Genomic DNA, 23,099 nt, shown 5'->3' on the forward strand with positions numbered 1-23,099 from the left:
CTTCTACGGCCTGAAAAGTTATCAAGAAATGTTTCTAGATCGAGGAAAGAGAATATTTATGTTGACATTCCACCTGAAAGGGTCAATGGGTTCCTCCGAGTTAAAAAAGTGGTTTCATGTTGACAGTTTAAGCTTAGTTTTCAGATCATCATTTAGTTATGATAGTTAACGCAGGGCTCCTTAGGACGTTCAAGGCACTGCGATTTGCAACTTTAAACATGCTAATGAAATATAAGAATGGTATACTGTCAGCACCTTTACATCAGTACAGTTTGTTATCAAGTGTTGAGTGTGCAATGATTTGCTCGGCGAGTTAGCTTGTGATTTGTGCCTGTGTGACAGGCTTGGGACTCATTGAATGTGGACTGAAAGTCTCATTGAGAGTACCACCAATATTAAGCACCGCACTACAATAGCCATGTGCCACTGTCTGTAATACACTCTGTCGAATTTTCGGACAGATTATCCATTTTATTAATCTGGTAAAATGATCTTAATATAAGCTGTGAACAGAAGCCAAAAAGATACATTGATAACCCCATGTCATGGGAATGGCGGCACATTGAAGATCCTACCGACGGCTGGAAGCGGCTGAGATGTCCTGATAAGGGAAAATGCGTGGCCATCAAGACAGGCCAATTGAGAACAGATGGTTGGGTATCAGGTTAGCTGGCTGTTTTTGGGTTTGTGGGCCTCCTTGTTATCCAGGGCCAGAGGTTAGTTCAGCGATGAATACGAACTGTTTGTTTGTTTGTTTAACTTAGAATGGTCACTGCCACTTTAAGCACTTGGTGTTTCTTGAGTTTACTTTGATCATTATTTGCACATTATTTAATTATTTCTATTTATCTTTTTCTCTTGTCTATTTTTTTATTTGTTCGTTTGTTTATTAATGCTCCTTGGCATCATCAATCTCTTATCCATTTTTTCGTTATTACATTCTCTTTCTTTAATCTTTTTTGATTCAGTATTCAAAGACACCGAAAACAAATACAAAGTGTGCCGGTTTTCATGTGTAGTCGTGTGGAAACCGGTGATACATCGTCAGTTAATACGCGATTACAAATTTTTGTTAGACACCTATGTTTGTCACATCCCGCCTCAATTTGCAACTTAAGACCCGCGAAAAACTAATAAGATAAGCCGATTTTCCTAAGTGGTCATGTTAAGACTATCCAAAATAAATGTTATTTTACGATGTTAGCACTGATTTCACGAATCCGTGTTGAAGGTCTTTTAGACAATTGGATGCGTCGACATTTGCGCCGGGGTCAAAAAATGGAATTTTTATTTTCTATCTATGTTTTCGTTACTTTTATTTTAAAAGTCAGCGCTTGACCCATTCACGATACCCGGGTGCGATAACCTAGTCAAAGAAAGACAGTCGAAGAAATATGTTTTGCAGTGATCATGTAAGAAAAAAGATTCGATGTCATACCTAATCAATGCGAGTGTTTCCGAGCCTGTCATTCTCTTTCCTCGGAAAACGTAGATAACTTTGCATCGTGACATATAGCCCTGGGTAAAGTATTCAGAAAATGTCACCACCCAGTGCCTTATCAAACTTCTACCAATGGCTTTGGATAACGTGATTTGCGTTAAAAGGATTTCTGGATTAATCCAGCAACGGGACCTGTAGCTTATTGTTTCTGCGAACGACTTCCCCTATTGCTGTTTGTGTCTATCGAAGCTTTCAACTTGAGGATAAACCACCGGTAAAATGGCTATCATTGACGAAAACGATCTTCAATTCAGCAATTATCGATGTCAACGTGGTGACTACATAATAGCAACACAGATAACATTCCTGTTTTGGAGTGAGGTAACGGATTACTTTGGAATGACTGTCAACAAACTTTATTCAGGATGATACATATATAATCAGGAATTGTTTTTTTTCCATTAGATATCCCCCACACATTCCTAAGACAATACGAGCCTTTTTAGCTTTGACACACTTGGCCATGGTAGTGCTTGGCGGTGTTCGATTAAAATGTGAATCGGAAATGCTATTAAAATTTATCTGTTTGTCGATATCTGGAACAACAGATGTCCGTAAACAAACTATGTAACATGTTGTCAACACTTTTCTCATCTTCCTTCTCAAAAGCAATGTTTATACCAGAAACTTTACCAGCAGGTGCAGCTAAGTCGAAGCCTATTCAGTGAAATGACAGAAAAGGTCGCGTTCGGTAGAACATCCAGTTTTCTCACTGGGTGGAGACTCAAAAGAAAATATGTAAACCAACTGAAGTTTAAAAACCCTAAAGATAAGGTGCATTATTCTAAGATGATCATGGATGTATCCGTAGAAGGTGTTGATTAAGTCTGATAGTCAATTGGTCTTGAATTATTGCTTTTACAGCTCAAGGAACTGTAGTTTACGACTAATGTCGCAGCCTGTACAAAGGTAAGTACATGTATATATACGCAATACAACGGCACTGTACTAGTGATTGTAAGGAAAGGAGTATGACTCTGATCTGATGAACACAACCCTTGTTGCACAACCATGTCAGTGGCAGTCGCTATAATTACGAGGCATATATCTCGTTCAAAAAAGTCTGTCTTAAAACCGAAACCTGTTAGTTTAGCACAAATAACTGATGTTCTCCGCGAGGGCCTTTATTTACAAATGTCAGTGTTAGACATCCAACCGAAGTCCGGCTTGCAGCAGGCACTAGTCAAATTCATTACTGGAGTTCATTAACAATTGCACTTTTAAGACGACAAGGTACACATGACAGGAAATATCTGAAACTCCAAGGAATGTTCCAGGTTTTTCTTGTCTCCCTACAGTCCATATATTAATGCGCTTCATGTTACACAACCTTTCAGAACATTCATTTTGCATTTCATGTATTTTACGTAAGTAATTGCTTCTGGAAGAAAATCTTTGAAATAATATGGCAATTGCCTGTAGCCTATCCTGTGCATTGTTACTTCGTAGTCCAACAGGGCAGGTCATCGGAGGTGAAAGCAGAGTACGATAACGAATTCTCATGTCAAATTGTCTAGACCGATTTGGAATGTGCGAGATTCTGGCCATTTTACGTTACACGAACATTAATTCATCGATGCCAAAATTACAACGTACATTGCAAACAAACTATTCCGTTGTCAAAACGCAGTTTCACAAACACAACCCAGTACCACCCACAAACCAATATTCGTATTAGAAGTATTTAGTGTGAATCAACAGTGTTTCAGTTTCACCCAGTTGGTTTTGATTGGCTTACACAACGCATAAGCCAAGATCCAATCAACAGTTCCTTTAATTGCTGTTTATGGCTTGTTTGGAGACAACAGTGGGTGAGATGAAGGATTTAGGGAACTGTAAATAGACTCGGACGCCATGGGAGAATGCTATGATCCACGCAATGCACAATCACACCTTTCCTCCAAAGCTACAGCGTTCTCGATTGCGTCCTTGATGGCCTCGGACGAAAACGGTATTTCATACACTCTGCTGCTCTCGTATCTGTTCAGTTCTCGCATCATTCGGTGTAAACTATTGCTTGAAAGACAAGTATGAGAAGTAACGGTTTTGATGAATTTGGATCCCATTTCGATCATTGGGAATTCATTTTTCTTGTGAAATCATTGAAATTGTATTTGATCTCGAATGGTAGTCTTGTGCGCCTTGACAATTGATAAACTGGCTCTCATCGATCACTAAGTAATAATATCGAACACTGCAAGTTTTGGGGAATTGGGGAACGGTGAAATTTCGTATTTTTAGACCCCTCTTCCCAGTGAAGCGATTATTGAATAGATCTAAACACTTTTGAGTCCTTCCTATTTATTATCTTTAGGCGCAGATGAAGCCAAGAGGAAGAAACCCTGCGCCAGTGAAGATACTCACGTGCCGGGTTGTACATCTTCAAAGAGGCTTAGGTCTTGCGAGGAAAACGGTACCGATGATGCTCCTAATGGGACTTGTTCTGCTTTAGAAGTCTCTGAAGATATAGAAACTATTACAGCTACTTTAGAGAGTCGCGATCTATGGGATCGCTTCAATGAATTGGGAACAGAAATGATCATAACAAAGTCAGGAAGGTGAGATTGAAGCCGCTTTGTATTCCTTAGCGATGTACGACTGAAAGATTATTGTTTTGAGATGTTCTTAAGGTCCTGACTAACTAAAGAATAGTTAAATGACTTAAAAACCAACAACTACTCCTTTAGAAAGAAACCAAAATTGAGAACTTGCGAACAATCTTCACGAAGCCATTACCAAGCTGACCGCAGACGGCATACCAAACTATAAATGTTTACGCTAGCAAGTCTTACCGAACGCCGTGATTTCACCGTGGTGGCAAGACGTTGATATAAACGTTCATGGCGATGAAAAACAGTATACTTGAAACGGAGTATTTCGTGTGCGATAATGTGGTCTAAATGATTCGGTTGTTTTGCAAAGGCGACCGCAGTGACTTGGATACTTCACACCATGTTTTATTTATTGGCTTACTGACAGGTATTGTGAATGCTATCCAAAATTACTCACGAAACCAGCTAACTAGTTACATTGAGCAATTGTAAACTCCTTAAAGTGATATTTATAAAAAGTGAAATTGGAATGAAGTGTGCGTTAAGTTGTGAACGTTCGGTATGCCAAGTCCATGGCTTGCTCTTGCCAACATCATGTATTTCCAACTGCTTGGCTGTTATGTAACTATGAATTAGAACAAAGGAAAATGTGAGAGTGTTTGACAAGAACTTTTTATTCTTGGTTCCCAGGTTTAGATGTGTGTTTTTTAACTCGAAATTTCTCTTTCCAATCATAAAGTTTTTTAGACCCTTTTGAAGTGATAAACTTAGCACATCGGAATACGCCATACAAACTATGCTTCTCGAGGGAGGCAGCCCTCTCGAGTTTTCTGTTTACCTAAGATCTGGCATTCGCGATTGAATCTATGTTTCTCCATCTTAACCCTCTTTACTTGGCATATAGCACAGTTTTATGTATTAAATTGATATTTCTCCAAAAATACCATCAGAAACAATTAATTAGGTAAGCTAAAATAACATTCAGATAACGGACTCTTTCCTCCACGGCTCTGTCTTGCTAGGCAGATATCGATTGTTTTCAAATGAATAGATGAAAGATCTACGTAGCCAGTTGGTTTACTTAAAACCAGAAATAATCTCTTCTGGTTCAATGTTATATTCTATTCTGAAAGGACCGGCAATTTTAATAGGAACAGTTCCCACTCCGGGAAGACCACCTCGGGTACCGTTTCTTTCTAAGTGTGGCTTCGGAGAACACTATGCTTACAGGAGGGGTGTTTAAAACAAAGAGCATGAAAACTCAATAAAAAAATTTGCATTGTGATTAATTTTCACGAAGGTTTACGATTCGTAGTTGTTAATGTAAATCACTGCATCCCTTTCAGCGATAACTTGACATTTGCTACCTTGTTCTGTGTAACTCCTTGGAATACTGCAAGATGGTCAATTTCATTGCTCAAGGCAAGGTCTTAGCAATTGTCTCTTGCTTCTGCCACACAAGAATGAGTTATTGTTCTATTAGAACAAGATTAACTAGGTCTAGGCTGTTGTAACAAAATACTATTTTTTTTAATTGTATTCATTTTAATCGCACTTGGTGCACTAATTTCGTGAGTTATGTCAACTGCCGAGTGCTGCAGACTGACCAAGGATAACTGAAAACTTTTGAATACAAAGGGTGTTCGAGTAAATTAACCCCAGTTCTAGTGACTTTATAAAGAGAAAATAGTAACGTTCTAGAATGTTAGAATCATGTGTACAAGGGAGGGAAACAAATGGGGCACCTACATTTTAATTTTTAGCTTTGACTTTCTTCCAAAGGAGAATGTTTCCAACCCTTCGAATATCACTGAACGGTGTCAGCCTAGATGCAAATTACATGGTCCTAATGGATATAGTGCCTGTTGACGACAAACGCTATAGATACGCCTACCACCGTTCAACATGGCTTGTGGCAGGTAAAGCTGATCCACCAGCTCCTGTTAGACTTTATATGCATCCAGACTCACCTTTTACAGGCGAGCAGCTGTTAAAGCAGATCATATCATTCGAGAAAGTGAAACTGACTAACAACGGCACTGATGAAAATGGGCATGTAAGTGGCCATTCATATATGTGTATAGTGTTGTACAAAGGTTTGTGATAGAGAATTAAATTTAATTTCCACGGCTCTTCTCTGTGTTAGATTACGTGCAGGCTAATGTAGGACAAAGTTACCGCAACTCGCTGGTGGGCCAACCCTCAATCTCCGCCGGTTCCCTGCAACAGATAACGGGCGGTGTTTCGAAAGCGGATTGTCCTGTACTCGCTAGAATTTTCATCCTTTTAACTTCTCAGGCGAGATTGAAAAAATAACTCCAAAAATAATAATAGCAAAAGAGCTACCATAAAAAATTGGGCAATAATTTTCTCTACGAATTCTCTTTTCAGTCGTCCCTTTTACTCTACTTCCCTATAAAGCAGTAAAATTAAACACATAGATTTTTCTGTTTGTTTTTCGTGGTATTCCTGCATTAATATGCTTTCCTTGCGGTTTTTAAACGTACAATTTCATAGTTACTTGTGTTTAACGAATTTTAATCGTGGACCCTTCTAAAGAGGAAGTATTCTTTGATCAGTTTGCGGGGGATTAAGCGAAGTTTTTTTTTCCTCAATTACTAACATCAAGCATCGCCTCACGCTGATGTTTGTTTTCTTTTCCAAACCAAACTCGTTTCAATTTAACAAAATGACGTCGTAAACTTGGTCTAGAACTTTACTCTATGTATTTCTTCCTTATTATTTCAATAAGCAGCATAACCGCATTCGCTACCATTTTTGTCCATTCTTGCCGCAGTTAAATTTGCATACGGATGTCTAACATCTAAAAGGATGTTTTGCTTTTCCCAACTGGCTTAAAAATTCTTCATTATTCTTATACGTTGTAATGTTTTTCTGCATAGATTGTTCTGAACTCCATGCATAAGTATCAGCCTAGAGTACACGTTGTCAGAAAGCGTGATCACACCGCCTCAGTTATTGACCTTCATTCCAAAGAAGCAAAGACTTTCGAGTTCCCTGAGACAAGTTTTATCGCTGTAACAGCATATCAAAACCAACTGGTAAGGGAAAAAATCAGGTGAGGCAACTAACTTGCATGGGCCCTACATTGTAATCTCCACTATTTCTGAGTATATATGGAATTAAGTATGTGTCAGGAACGAGCTAACGAGAACGTTGTTTTTGTCTAGTTTCGTTCTATCTGTTGCACAGGGCACAGAACTGTTGTTACAAGTCTGAAACATTCTCCCCTTACAGCTAATCTAAGTGGTTCCAAAGTGCCATGAATATTCTGATATCGTCGCAGGAGAAGGGTAACAAAATATTCTCACAGCTTGACGGTATAGCAGACACTGTGGACGGGTCACGAAAAGAAAATGCGGTAATAAGTTATGTTCAGGATACTCGGGGATCGCAGCATTATTTAATCTTTAGCGTGGTGATTTGAAACAAAAATGTTTATTTTGCCAGTAAGGTTGCAAGAGGGCGTTAAGTCTTGTTTCAAGTCTGTTTTCTACACAAATCGATCCAGAATTGGCACACCTACAATAATCTTATTTCGGTTGCAGCTTAACTAACAGCCAATCGGTCTGGGCCCTTCGTTTTATCCACTAGCTTTACAAAATTCCATGGATGATAAATTAGCTAAATGTTTCGGAGACAGAGACAAAAAGCTCCCGATCATGAGGTATTGCAGCTCAAGCTTAAGGTTATATATCATAAATTGCAGATTACACGTCTAAAAATTGACAGCAATCCTTTTGCAAAGGGGTTTAGAGACTCAATCAGGATATTGCCTGTGCAGAGGTACGTACTGATAGGCGAAGCTTGTTAATATCATTTATATAGGAAACAATCCTAGAGAGAGACAAGTATGCGCTTAGATAACAGATTATGGAGTATTCTTTTATGTACCGCATTGGTTAATCTCTTGCAAAACCAAGTGCCCTAGAGTGAACATTGAAAAAGAAGTCCTAAATTCCATTGGTTGCCAACACACACACACACACACACACACACACACACACACATACAGACACACACAAAAAATTAAACACTAACAACAGTACAGCGCAATATTGCTTAAAAGTTTTAATTTGAAGAGTTAGTCACCAGGATTACATCCACAGAGGTACATAAAGTTAAGAAGTAAATTAATTGAATGACTGTGAGAACAGAGGGTTAGACTTTAAAAGGGAAACAGTGACTACAAAAAGATATGTTCTTGTAATCCCATTTCTTAATTCTGAATAAATGCAAACCAACTCGAGAATTGACAAGAGTGCAACAGTCTCAGGAGTATAGGGATGTCCAGGGGAATATATGGAGCCTCCATTCTTATACAGGCAGAAATGTGTGTGAATGAGTAGCGATTCCCCAACTGGACCCAAGTCCGCAAAACAAGGCTAGAATGTATAGAGAGTACATTGTTATGTTAAACATTAATTAATGATGAATATCTCCTGTCCTTTTTCGTGATGTTTGTCGTATTCGTAATTGAAGACATATGTCTATTTGCAAACTCCTTGAATAGCGTGACCTACAACTACAGCACTCAGTTTTATTTATACCAGCGATACCCTAACACTTCAGTTCTGTCAGTTTGAAAAGTTCCCTTATAAGGCACGCCACCAGAACGAGATACCGCTGAAACTTTAAACATAGCCTAAACCATTGTCTAGTTGCTGCTGCTTTATAAACGCTGTTGTAAAGAAATCTCAAAACTAATGTGGAAACGATATGAAAGCCACGACAATTTTTTTCCTTAATCAAACGCAACGATGGTGGTGAATAAAGACATGCGTTGATTTTTATTAGAAATAAACGCTCCCCTGAATGACAATCGGACGTAGGTACCGGCATTTAACTTGTTTGTTTCCAAAGAAATATGATAGAGAACTTACAAAGCAGCCATGTAGGCAGAGTTTCTTTAAACCTGGGACAAGCTGACATGATAAGTTTTAAATCTCCCTTTTCAGTATTAATATAAACAATTCAGTACAGTATTGCTATATATGGTTTTTTTTTTTTATAAGGGTGTCTTGCATTGCGCGGGACTGAGGAAAATCTATTTTTCTCGTCTTTATTTATAGAGAGTGCCCTCACAGAGCGGCGTATCGACAAGGTCATATAAACCCCGTATCTGTTCCCAGCACGTATCTGCCCAGTCATTTCTTACCGTCGGCTATCTTTCAAAGTCATCAGATGGAAGCGAAGGACGTGCACTGCACCGGATGTATGGTCAGTCTCAATGAAGGTCAGTGATTGGTCTGGAAAACTACAAACACTGTAGTATTAAATTTTAAAAATGTTGCATGGAGAGGCCGATAAGGATGTCGAGACCCTACCGATTGTTTTGCTTTGTAACTTATTTCCCAAATGGAGAAAAAGCAGTTTTTAGCAAACAGATCCAAAACCGTGCTCATATGCTTTCTCTGGTCACAGTCACTCAGTTGAGATCATGGAGTCCGGAAATACTTTTAACTATAAATAGTACTTTCGTTGAAGCTAGAGCCCAAAACCATGATATTTGCATAGCAAGTATAAACCCGCTGTTCTGGAAATCACTGGAAGATTGACGAGTAACTTCTTCTCGACATCGAAAACATTCATTGTTAATTCACCTGCAGTTAATCAAACAAGCCAAAATCACAGTATTTAAACAAAATTCCTACCAAAGAATAGTTTTTAGTCTAAACATGGGCACTAATTTACTCCTTGTTAAAGGGATTATAGCAACTGTGGAAGACTGGTCTCCTTCAAATGGCAATGACATCTCGGGAGGTATCCTCCAGCATGCTCTTTGCAAGCGAGAAGAAAATGAAAAAGTATGCTTGTCTGGACCTGTCTGAGCTGTGTTTCAGTAGAGGATTTGTCACTGAATACTGGCTTATCATTCAAATGTTATATCCAATATATTAACAACCTTGTAACTAACCATTTTCGTCATAAGTGATTCATTTCTTTCAGAAACCACTGCGAGAAAAACAAAGGAGACCAACTCGTTTAATTTGATTATCAAAATCCAAATTATCTTTGCTCAGAATCAACAAATTGTGCTAGTTCTGTGTTTACCTTGAGTTAGAACAGCTTTCAGCACGCGCCTTCTCAGTACAGGGTCTTTCCCCAGTAAAATTTATACAATATAAGTAAATGAAAGCTTGGAAGGCAAATTCCAACTTTTAGAGATTGCAAGGACTAATAGTGTAACTTTCCAGACTGAAAATTTAATGCAATTTTCTCATGTCAAGACATCATATTCACACTAAGCAAGAGTTCCCATAAAACATCATAAGTTCTTTTGGAAATATGATTTTTTTTTTTTTAAGCTTATAAGCCTCCCTCTTAAACAAATTGGCTTAAAAACAAATCCAGTTGCTTCAATTTTGTCCATCGCATTTCTTTCAGGGCAATCATCTTTTTTCAACTAAGCCAGTCCAATCGCTAAACAATTTTGTTTCAGGTTAAAACTATTTTGCATGTCATAGACACCAAAATAGAATCACCTGGATAGAAGCTTTTCTAATACAGTCTTTCATTGCACACCTACTTTACAGATCGATTGACCAAAATTGTAGTTTATCAATTAGAGACAAACTTCTTTGCGTAGAAATGTTCTGCTGCCCTTATCTTCAGTTCGGTCAAAATCAGTTTTCACTTGGTTTTTTTGTTTTCTTTTTTTGTCTCACGCATAAAGACTACAATCACAGGAAGTTATGATTAGATGATAAGATTAATGAGCTCAAACCCAAAGTTAAAATATAATAGGATTTGAATAACTATATTAACAAGACCGGTAGCTATAGTATTCAATGTAAAGAAGCATATCCGGTAAGACAAAATCGTATGTAAGCCCAAGGAAGTGGTATGGCGGAGAGGGGAAGGTACTTCCATATGTACGCCATGTCTGGACTCCTCTACCGCCCCCCCTCCCCGAGGATTAGTTTCTGGATGGAGAGGTGATAATATTAATAATTTTCAACACAGGAAAATTTAAAGTTAGGACGATAAATAACAAGATAAGCTAAGATAATAAGCTACAGGGAGTATGGCACAAAAAAAAGAAGCAAATATCATTAAGGTTGAGCGAGATTGTAACGGATTACCGATAATTATTGATAATTTAATTTTCGCCTAGATGGAAATTCCATTAACATATAATCTATAAATAACTTGTTGTTGTTGTTGTGTTTCTGAGAGGCTCCTGGGTTGTTATCTCAAAACTTTTGATCTCAGTTTTCTTGCTGGTTTGTCATGCTTAAAAGTTGTCTTTTTTGCTGTTGTTGTTTGTTGTTTAGATCTCCTGTCATCTGTCAATCATCAAGGAATGGTGCACCATAGCCCAGTCACAGACGTTCATCTCCAAATGCCAAACAATCCTTTCGTGATAGAATCGCCACTAAAACAAATTTCACCTTGTATTTCTCCATACTGCAATGGCATTCCACAGTAGATGGCGATGATCAAATGCACTTAATTAACAGACTATGTATTTCGCATTGGTCTTTACCGCCTGAATCCTGATAGGCCTAGCCTCTTACGTAGATGCTTTTCTGGGGCTCGTCAGAATGTGCTGTGCGTTTCAGCAGACGTAGTTTGCGCGACGAGCCCAAAGAGCGTGGGAGTGGGGAACTTAAGCATACCATGACGGCGACGTGCAACGAGAACGTAAGATTAATGAGCAAAACAATAGCTGTGCACGTGCGTTATACATCTTTGTAAATTTCTTTGCCGTCCTCTGCAAAACAACAACGTGAAATGGCCATGTTCCGCGTAGTCTGGGAAACGCGAAAGACGACGGCTAATTTTTCGTTTTTCCATTTGGAATTGAACGCTGTCAAAGCATATTTAACCTGAGCACGTTTTTTAGAGCCATTGGCGTACTGAACAGATCTAGACAATTGCGCATTTCGCTGGTAAAATATAAATTCGTTTTTGACTAGGCATCGTCCTTGGCGTCGACGTCGTCGTTGCTTAAGCTCCCTGGACTATGACATGCCTGAGGTGGATCAGGCAGATTCGCCTTCCCGATGCTTGAACAAAATGCTTATGGTTTAAGTTATGTGAAGTCGAAGGATTGTCGCTGCTAAAATCGCTATTTGACGATTATAGTTCAAGGAGTCTTGCAGAAGTTATGCCTTGATGACTTTAGCCCAAAACTTCAAGTTTGCTTCTTGTAATCCCTCTCAATCTTCCTCATGCTAAGCCCTCGTTGTTTTGTTTAATTTAGCCTCTTTGGTGTTTTCTACTGAGCTCTTATGTCGAGATAGATTATAACTTCGAAAAAATGACGTAATATACGGTGTTAAAGCCCCTTTAACTTTATGCACCCTTGATGATGTATTGCTGTAATGCATTTTACGAGCATAAAACCATCCAAACATCACTAAATTTCAGACCCACAAGCCGCACGATATGATCGCCAAGACACTGACTGTATAAGCCCTGTATAACATTCGGCTTCTACCGAAATATAGTAGAGATTCCGAGCGTTTTCTGAACCTTCAAAATCATTAAAGCACGATCCTTGTATTGTTCCAAACTTTTTAAAGTTCAAACTGGGGACAAGAAGTTTCCCGAATATTTCCCCATCTTTTCCACCGCCGAGCACAAAACATAAATAAGCACGTGGTTTGCTTTCCATTATCGTTTCCAGACCAAGGAAACAGAAGGTGCACGTGTTTCCTTGATTTATTTCTTCGAGAATAAAGCCGATATAAATAGTATATTATATGGCCAGCTCCGTGAGCGGGTAAGATGAATCAAATCCTGTGCTGTGATTGGCTACCCGAGCGGGCAAGATGGAGCTATCTTGCCCGCTCGGGACTACCCGTCGTGTCCCGTAAGAAAAATTTCCTCCAAATAGCCATATAATAAATCCTTTATTGACCAAGCTTGTTCGGTCAAGATGGCTAGATATTGGCCTCGTTCTTTTTTTGCGAGTTTATGGACCTCGACTCCGTCTCGGTCCATAAACATGCAAAAAAAAGAACTTGGCCAATGTCCAACCATCTTGACCGAACAAGCTTGGTCAATAACCCATAGGTATTAATACAACATAACTGTATGTTAAAATGTAAATGTTGGATAAGAAAAGCAAATAATTCGCTTGCTTTAACCGTTTTTTCTTTTTTTTCTTTTGTTTTGTTTTTGTTTTTGTTTATTTATATCACCTTAGGTAACATGATGTCATCATACTCACTAGTATGCGCTGAAAACTTTAGGGAAAATGTATTTCATTAATCATGTAAACTAATATTTTCATGCTTGTTTTGTACTTTTGACTTACAGTACCCTATGGGAAGTAATATATTCTACAATAAGTATTAATTTAAAGGAAGATTGTTATTTTAATAATATGATTTATATTTATTAACCAGGAAAGTAAAGTAAATATTTGCACAACTTAGAGATCATCTTTGAAAGTTTTAAGCAGACCATCCTTAAACGAAACAGGTGAAGATTGCGTAGAACTGGTACTAGTACGTTGTGTGTTCCACTTGGAGAACCCGATAAGACCGCCACAATAAAGTTAACATAGTTAGTAAACATAGTACTCGTACACTGTATTAAACAGTGCAAACAACATAGTACGGGTATGTTTACATGTAGCTTATGCTGAAGAATGACTCTTGTAGAAGCCTGATATATAACATAGTATGATATCAGAACTTCCCCTTTATAGGAGATCCCGTAATAAATTCTTGACATAATCTTGAAGGCGAACATTTTAATACGAATATTGTTTCTACGGGCCAGGGAGAATATTTTTATTTTTCTGCCTATTTTAGGCTGAAAATAAATTCTTGTAAACATTCTTAGATTATAGCGTATGACACTTCCATTTCATTGCTTTGATGGCGTTGAAGTAATTTTGGAACTACACTGCAGCCAATAAAGCCTGCTGTGACACACATAACTTCTTGCAGAAATATTACTAGCATCGAACATGCGGCTAATGCTATTTTTGCTGGGTTTTTTTTATGTGGGGTGGGGCTAGTTTAGCCGTTTAGAGAAAGAAATAATTTTAAATCGTGTAGTTAAAAACATATAATTGCATTATATTTACACATTTTCAGCACACTAAATTATATTCCTTTAAAAATCTCAGCCTTCTTAAAATATTCCTATAAAATATATTCTTATAAAGAAAAGAGTGCACATAAATCGATCTGTGATCTATGAAGAAATTTTCTCTCAGTAAACAGTAGCAAAACGAAAAAAAATATTCTACTTACAGTGTAGTCTTACTTTTAAAATCAAAGCTGTTTTGCTTTATATTTCAACGGAAACGACTCTTGCTGAATCTTCAGTGATCATATGCTATGGCTATAGTAATCGTTCAGTAAATGAAGTCGAGAATCTGGGATACGAAAGATGATTGATATGTAAACAACCTCGCCAAGATTTAGGAATACGCTCGCTATTTTGAGAAATGTTTCATCTAAATGTATACAGCTTTGTGTGGAGATGTCATTTTAACGGAAACACCCTGTCAAGTTACAACTTTGTAAGCGTCTTGTTTTTATAGTATCTTGCGACTGATGAAAGTAAAACCTCAGAAAGATTAGGTACTTTTTACTTTTGGAACATGTCAACATCACCTGATAATAGGCAATTCAATGAATTGGTCAAACAGCACGACAATGCGTACACATCCAGTGAACATTTTGCCTGTGCAGACACTTTTCTATCTTTGGCCTCTGTACCGATTTTACCGATTTATATTCACTCAGTCAAAAATCTTGTCCCACCACGCCTCTCTCCGTCACCCCAGTTTTCGCGTGATCAGCAGGCAAGAAACAAGGAACTCGCTTGAAAGGGAACGTCTGCTACACAGGCTAGAAATTTACAGTCATTCTCAGGCAATACATTTATGTACAAGGTAATCTGGATTATATTGTTTTCGAAAATTTAAGGTGGCTCAGAACCTTCCTAGTAGAATTTTTTAAACTTTTCAAAAGTTGCATCTCCGAGCTCGTGTTTGAGCTTTATCAATTAAAGCTTAAATTAAGGGTGTTTTACCAGGTTGTACTCTCGCTATCGTAACCTATTAAGCTATATTAAAGGTTCGCCAATTGCTGGGCATTTATGTGATACCAATATTGTAGCCATCACTTGAGAAACAGTGGTAGTATTCACTCGTCAGCTTCCTTAAACATCTTGGCAAAAATATCTTCAGTTTACGGCCAGACTGCTTATCTTCCCGACATCACATAGTACAAAAATACACTGATACAAACGCCCTCTTTTCCAAGTGGGGGTAGACGCATTAGGAAGTTTTGAAAGTTCAATTGAGTTATTTTAGTGACTCAGACATAAGATATTTTTAGTTTGTCCTATGAACTCAATGCTTTTACTAGGCGAAAGAATAACTATAAATATTCAGTTTTTATTTCACCAGTTAATTAACGGTGATCTTAGGGTATTCTGAGCTTATTATTTTAAACTGGTATTATAAAATAAGAGCATTTATACGATTGATCTTGGTATAGTTGCCGACACGCAAGCTAAAGACCTGTCTTTTATTGGCTTGAAGTAATCACTTTTACCGATATACACTGTAAAATGGAGAGTCAACGAGTCTTTAATTTTAAATCAAAAACATAAAATGTCGATTCACATGTGAATTTTAACTAGTTCATTTCAGAGATATTTCCCATGTCAATAAGTAATGCATTCTTTTGTAAAACACGAGACTGTGAACTTTTGTTTGACCGTTCTTAGACACTGATCTTGTACATTTCAACAACCTTGTGAGAAAAAAAATATGAATTATGAAACACATACGTGGCGCGCCATACCCAAAGAGGAAAATTGGCTGACCGTTGAATCTCCAGAGGACTAGCTATGCAAGATAGAGCTAAAAAGAGATCAGTGCTGCTGTTATATCATGGCTGAGGTCGGGTTTAAAATCATTTTGCCTTGTTTGTTTTCAAGTTGTTGTTATTGTTATTGTTGTTGTTGTTGTTGTTTTTAGTTATTTCATGGAGAGCCCCTTTGGTGAGGTTCAATAAAGTACGTATGTGTATGTTTGCAATGCAATCCCACATCCGTGCAAATTAACCAGTCGAGAGGTAAAACCACAGCACGAAATAGCAACTTTACTGTTCCGTAAAGCTGCCGTAAAGCTGCCGTAAAGCTGCCGTAAAGCTGCCGTAAAGCTCGTATTTACGGAACTTTACGGATCTATACGAAATCGTAAAGTTGAACTTTAAGCGTCTTTACGGGCTTCTGTAAAGACGCATAAGGGGATACATTTACGGAACTTTATCGTATCGTCAAGTTGGGTGAAGCTGTACTTTACTATGTCCGTAAAGTTTTTTTAAAGCACTGTAAAGGCATCCTTTCATACGGCTTTATGGACACGTCGCGTAAAGCTGTACTTTACTATGTCCGTAATGCCCTTTAAAGCGCTGTAAAGGCATCCTTTCATACGGCTTTATGGACATCAAAGCGACGTAAATGCAAGCCCAATATCGTCCGCATTTTGTTCTGTTCAGCACTCCAATAAGCTCAAGCACTTTTTATGAAATGAAGTACTCGTGTAAGTTCAGTTAAATTAATATAGTAAGCCGGTAAGTAGTTACATAGCTGGAACATTTCTCATTCAACTCGTATCTTCTCCAGTGAAAAAATTAAACGCAAGCAAAAAGTTGCAGTCATGTAATCATTTATTTTAAAATGTAATAAATCAGACTCAATAAGATACATGTAGTTTCTTGGCACCGCAGACGTTAAGTACATTTTACGAATATACAATCATCATGCATAAGTTTAAAATGGAACAGCAACTCATTGCATCTAACTTAGGAAAAATGTGTTAATAATTGTAAAAGTACTCTTAATTCAGACTTTTCAAGTCAACTAAAGCAACTATTAATATAACCAATTGATACCTCTGTAGATACACTTCTGACAAAAACACCACTTTGTTGTTAAAAAATTATCACCCTTTAAAAATTGAAGAAACTTGGCCCACAGAGAAAAGATCTTTGTCTGAAGGTCTCGGGACTTTCTCCACTAAATACACCAAAACTTCTCCGAAACGAGCTTTATTCCTCTTACTAACACAAAATTAAAACTGGTCAGGTTTTGAAAAAAATTTGACCAACAACTCGAATATGTCTCTCAGTTTTTGGAAAACATTTTTTCCCCTTGTCAAAAGCGTTACAGGTTATCGAAAAGATTTCTTCAAAGTCCATTTCCGTGGTGTTTTGCCGGTTTGTCACTTCTCGCGACTTCGTCGCGCTCGTTTAACGCAACTTTGTCGCTAATTTTATAGAAGTCCACTTGTGGCAAGCCTAATTGTCGAAAGGCACTTAAATCATTACATGTCCTTTCAGGTTCCTTTACAGCAATTTACATCCCTTGGCGTAAAGTTTGATCTTTACGGTCACTTTAAACTACCTTTACAGAGCTTTACGGCATTGACAACTTCACGCAGCTTTACGTCACTTTATTAACTCTCCGTAAAGCAGTGAGTTCAGCTTTACGGAACTTCACGTATCTCGTAATGTCATGTAAATTTGCGATTTCGTGTATTTGTGGTTCAATCCATTTCTTTAATCCCATGCGATCTGATCCCGAAACGGTATACAAACCTGTTACCAGGTCTCGCAGATAGCAATTCCTCCAAACTCATCAATGTTCGTGTTGCAGCCGCATTTAATTCTTTTTTTTTTTTTTTCGTCTGTGCGTGCATTCTTTCGTGATCATCGCATTCTTTTCGTTTATCTCGCTTTCACGTTATCGATATTCTGTTAGGTTTTTTCGCATAATTTTCCTTTGTTTCAGTCCCCTTTTGTATGCGTCTTTCTATAGTTTATTTGTGCATTTTCATCGCGACGCTACCGTCATCTCGTTTCATTTACCGCACTGCCGTTTTCCTTTTACGTGTTCCTTAGCTTCCTAGTCATACAACGTTTGTAAGTATCGTCTACCTTCGGCTCGTTATTTCTGTTTCTTTTATTGTATTCGTCTATAACTTGTAATTTATTTTGTTTGTAGCAACCGTTCCATTTTCATCGCTTTCTTCGCACTGGTTAAATTGCACATTTCGTCTTATCGATTAAAGCCAAGTAGCGCGTTGAACGTTGACTACAATATTCGTTGAAACGTTATGGATCCAATCGAAAACACTGGAAGCCAAAAGGAACAAATTGGATTGGAAAGCGACAGTTTGGAATCTGCGGACGCGGCCCTCGTTACCGGTGTAACAAGGCGAAGGCAGCGCACCGAGAAAGGAAAGGCTTACATCGCTCATCTTCGATGGACAGATTGTCAAACTGTCGATAAAAGAATCTAACGGCAAATTAAGGAAATTGTTTCTTTTGCGACTACCGAAGAAAACGTGGACGTCGTGGAAAAGAATCTGACTGCATTTCCTGTTACCTTGGAAGAATTAACGAGATGCGTCGCTGTATTGTTGGACGACCTCGAGGGTGAAGGTGACCAGCTAACCGTAGCTAACGATTGGTATGCCGAAAAGAGTAAGCAAATAAGCGATTTTATTGAAAAAACCGTTCGCTGGATTTCGTCTGCGAAAGAGGTCCTCGAGCAGAATTTGGAGGTTAGATCTCAAGCCAGTTGAAGACGTACGCGAACATCACATCGCTCTCACGCAACATCGAGATCCTTAATCGACTCTAGCAGAGCGAAAGAAAAGGTGAAAGCGGCCGAATTAATGGCAAAAGTGGCTATGTTGGACCAAAGGCAAGAGCTGGAGAAAAAGGCCGAGAGGTTACTGTTAGAAGAACAATTAGCAGCTGCTAAAGTTCGTGAACGTGTGTTCGCAGAAATCGAGAATGGCGTCAAGGAAGATTTAAGCCACCAGCCGGAAATGCCTACACAAACCTCTCGGGTACCAGGAATTTCTCTCTCCGGGCCGTCTTTTCCGTCTGTGTCCAGTATTTACACCGTTCCAAGCGCAACGTCGAACACTGTAACGAACGTGAACTTTACTGCGGGTTTCCATGATGACGCTCCTCTTACACAAACACCTACTAAGCCGACGCGACATCCTGCGAAGTTAAACCCTCTCGCACCTGAGTTTCACGTTACCGACACGCAGCCAAATACACAGTTTTATGATGTTCTTCAGAAACAAACCAGATTAACTGAACTGTTGGCGGAACAACAACAACAGAGTTTACTTCCGTCACTCACGCTGACTAAATTTACTGACGATCCTTTGGAATATTCCACATTTACTAGAAGCTTTGAATCGCAAGTGGAAGCTAAAGTCAGCGCTAACGATGTTCGTTTGCAATACTTGGAGCAATACTTACAAGGAGAACCGAAGGAGCTCATCAAAGGATGTCTTCACCTGGATAGAAACGGCGGCTACATAGAAGCTGAGAAACTCCTAAAGGAGAAGTACGGGGATCCTTACAAGATATCGAATGCGTACATTAAGAAGATTAACGAGTGGCCTTACATACAGTCAGGAGATGAACTGGCATTAGACCGACTTTCCATCTTTCTTGGTCAGTGCCGGAGCGCGATGTCGACCCTAACCTTTCTATCCATCCTCAACCGTCCACACAACTTACAAAGCATGGTGTCAAAGCTTCCTTTTCCGCTCCAAGACCGATGGCGGCGAGAAGCCTATAAAAGGAGAACTTGTAAGAAGTGTTCACGTCGTCATCCCACGGGACTTCATGATGACAACTTTCGCATCAATAAAGTAGCCTCCAAGCAGCAGATCCCCCCGCCTCCACAACGTAAGGATCATGTCGTGAATGCTCATACTGAAATGGCTGAAGCAACCTGTAATGCCACTGGCGCTGAGAAATCTGTCTCCGCTGTACCCATCGTTTCTGTCAGGTTGAGATCTGCAGAAAGTGAAGTTCTCACTTACGCCATGCTTGATGCTGGCATTACCGGTTCCTTTGTTCAAGAAGATCATCGCGCAGAATTCTATTGTCTTTCGCGACATATACTTGCAGTGCTCATTTTTTCAATGCGCGGAATAATAATTACAAATATTAGCTGTCGGAATTCCGACTGCTCTCGTCAATGAATCGGCGGCTGTCAGTCAAACGGTCTGATGTGTGAAGTAAATCCCAAGGTGTAATAAGCTAACAAAAGCGCTCTAATTTAAAGGCGGCCTGCGCTCTTCACAAAGACTTTTGTCAACAAAGTCGTGTGCAGCGACATTCTCACTTTTTTTGTTGACATGTCACACTCGAAATGGTTTGAGCGCGGAAGCCAAAAGTTCTCCCACAAAAACTTCTTCTTCCAAAGCGTTGCCAAATTGAAAGAACGGTGCGCATAAAGCTTTCTTCTACTTTATCGTTGTCCTCTTTTACTCGACCGGTCAAAGCAGTTCACCAGACGTAGTCTTTTACTCGATCGGTTTACGTAGTCTGTCGTTGATCGAGGACTTAAAAGACAACACAGGTCTTTATCTATTCGAAAGATGAAGGGGAAAATAAATGACATTTCTGTTTGAAATCCAGAGCCGAACAAAAAAGCAAAGGCACGCAGCGCGTCTTACGCCTGAGTGAGCATGTGAGAGATAATTATTCAAAATTGGAACCGTTTTAATTGATCAAAACATTTAAAAGGCCCAGGTTCGAGTATTCAGTTATTAGAATCCTCTTTGGAGTAACATGTCAAAGCGTACGAGACAGCTCGGCTTTTACGCATCACTATTTGATGACGTTTATGATCATGGCCTCAGTTATAAGTACCGACCCAAGCAAAAGCCCGTTGTTATGGGTATTTATGAAGTTGAGCCCATAGTCTCTCAACGAAATCAAGGAGGCAAGGCAGAGTATTTTATTCAGTGGAAGAATTATCCTTTAACTGAAAACACATGGGAGCCGTCCGAACACTTCTTATGTTGATGAAATTACATGTAAAGTGAACATTTGTTTTTGTCTCTTGACAATGCGCCACTGCCAGAGAGCCTCGCCGTTTATTTGAAGATAAAACATTGGGTCGTAGCCTTTCAGTGGAGTGGACATGTGCAAGAAAGTGGGATTGACCGGGGATTCAATGAGCTCTAAAAAGAGCTCCCGATCAACGCGCTGCATTTCTTGCACAGATGACATGCTGAAAATTCGTTTATTGCAACTCGCGCAAAGCGTTACTTTAAACACGATGGTTAAGTGATACATTTTATCACCTCTCAATTTCAATGCCTTATAGCGTCGGCGTGTGTCCTATTGTTTGTGGAGGCGGAGCTTGGCATATATTAATATTCTGCCGGGAAATTCAAAAGAGTTTCGCTCTATTGTTCTTCTAGTCTCCGAGGCGAACGAAGGCTGAAGGATCGTTACGAGTGTTCGAAAGTTGGCAGAACGACCACTTCGAAACATTATTTTCCGTTAAAACTTGGCATAAAGCTTCCTTTAACAACATACATTCAAAGCCATATGATAACCGTTAAGAAGGGCACTTTGAAGGAGTAAAATTCTTCCTCCAAATATTTCCTCATATAATATTTTCCCTCAAATGGACCAAATTCAGGAAAAGAAAACGACTAAATCCACTTTTCGTAACATTTCTTTGTTTTTTTTTCGTCTGTGCGTGCATTCTTTCGTGATCAACGCATTCTTTTCGTTTATCTTGCTTTCACGTTATCGATATTCTGTTAGGTTTTTTCGCATAATTTTCCTTTGTTTCAGTCCCCTTTTGTATGCGTCTTTCTATAGTTTATTTGTGCATTTTCATCGCGACGCTACCGTCATCTCGTTTCATTTACCGCACTGCCGTTTTCCTTTTACGTGTTCCTTAGCTTCCTAGTCATACAACGTTTGTAAGTATCGTCTACCTTCGGCTCGTTATTTCTGTTTCTTTTATTGCATTCGTCTATAACTTGTAATTTATTTTGTTTGTAGCAACCGTTCCATTTTCATCGCTTTCTTCGCACTGGTTAAATTGCACATTTCGTCTTATCGATTAAAGCCAAGTAGCGCGTTGAACGTTGACTACAATAGTTCGTGAGATTTTTGGTCTTAGTCAACTGATTACGGAGCTAACGAGAGTAACAGCTCATTCTCAGTCCCTAATTGACCTATGCGTAACTAATACCGCAGACAAAATAGTTAGATCAGGAGTTATGCCGTTAGGTATTAGCGACAACTCCCTTGTCTATCTAACTGGCAAAACACATTATACCATCCCTAGGTGTGTTAAGATTATCAGTACTCGAAGTTTTATAAATTTCAATAAGGGGGAGTTTCTAGCGGACCTTGAATTAATACAATGGGATGCTATTAGTCTATTCCCTGGGCCCGGCGAAATGTGGGAGTTTTGGAAGAATCAGTTTCTGACCTGTGTCAGTAAACATGCCCCTATGAAATCGAAAAGAATTGGGAACAAGAAGTCCCCGTGGATTACGTATGAGTTAATACGTAAAATGAGTAAAAGGCACCTCCTGAAAAAGAAGGCGGAACGAACTAAAGATCAGTCTTGTTGGGCTGATTTCAAAACAGCGAGAAATGAAGTTAACAATTCAATTACATATGCCAAACGCAAATACTTTAGCGATCACCTCGCTGCTAGCAGAAAAGATCCTCGTAAAACTTGGCAGCTAATTAATGAGCTGAGCTCTCCTCAACATATGAAGACAGTTATTGCTGATATAGAAATCGGGGACACGAGTTCTGCATCTAAAATGACCGAAGCCTTTAAATGCCATTTCGCAAACATTGGACATGAATTGGCAAGAGACATACCTCCTGTTGATACTGTTCCAGAAAGTTATCTTATGTCAACAAACACGACATTCTCTTTTAAAAGTTGTAAATCCAATGAAGTCTGAAAACTACTAGAAAAACTCGAAACTAAGAAAGCGACTGAGTTGGATAATTTACCATCCGAAATGCTTAAAATAACGATCGGTGTCCTGGCACCATCCCTTGCATTCTTGTTCAATCAGTCGATTTCATTCTGGTATTGTTCTAACTGAATGGAATCTAGCTAGAGTGACGCCAATTTGCAAAAAGGGCAAAAGACAACACTTTAACAACTGCTGGCCAATCACGATTATTCCTACTGTCGCTAAGGTGTTCGAAAGAATAATCTACGACCAA

The 23,099-nt window shown here is 38.9% G+C and overlaps 2 protein-coding genes across 2 annotated transcripts; both read left to right on the forward strand.

The window, feature by feature from the left end:
- Positions 1 to 2,425: 2,425 nt before the first annotated feature.
- LOC145498726 (T-box transcription factor TBX20-like) lies at positions 2,426 to 15,327 on the forward strand. The gene is made up of 7 exons (XM_081478650.1): positions 2,426 to 3,452; positions 3,816 to 4,059; positions 5,836 to 6,109; positions 6,957 to 7,115; positions 7,784 to 7,860; positions 9,147 to 9,310; positions 11,352 to 15,327. The coding sequence occupies exons 1-7, from the start codon at positions 3,356 to 3,358 to the stop codon at positions 11,504 to 11,506; spliced, it is 1,170 nt and encodes a 389-aa protein (XP_081334776.1). The 5' UTR covers positions 2,426 to 3,355; the 3' UTR covers positions 11,507 to 15,327.
- Positions 15,328 to 18,695: 3,368 nt separating this feature from the next.
- LOC145497844 (uncharacterized) lies at positions 18,696 to 22,864 on the forward strand. The gene is made up of 2 exons (XM_081477703.1): positions 18,696 to 21,824; positions 21,903 to 22,864. The coding sequence occupies exon 1, from the start codon at positions 18,740 to 18,742 to the stop codon at positions 20,075 to 20,077; it is 1,338 nt and encodes a 445-aa protein (XP_081333829.1). The 5' UTR covers positions 18,696 to 18,739; the 3' UTR covers positions 20,078 to 21,824; positions 21,903 to 22,864.
- The last annotated feature ends 235 nt before the right edge of the window (positions 22,865 to 23,099 follow it).

The sequence above is a fragment of the Orbicella franksi genome, chromosome 9 (assembly GCF_964199315.1).
Source record: "Orbicella franksi chromosome 9, jaOrbFran1.1, whole genome shotgun sequence".
In the NCBI taxonomy this organism is placed as follows: Eukaryota; Metazoa; Cnidaria; class Anthozoa; order Scleractinia; family Merulinidae; genus Orbicella; species Orbicella franksi.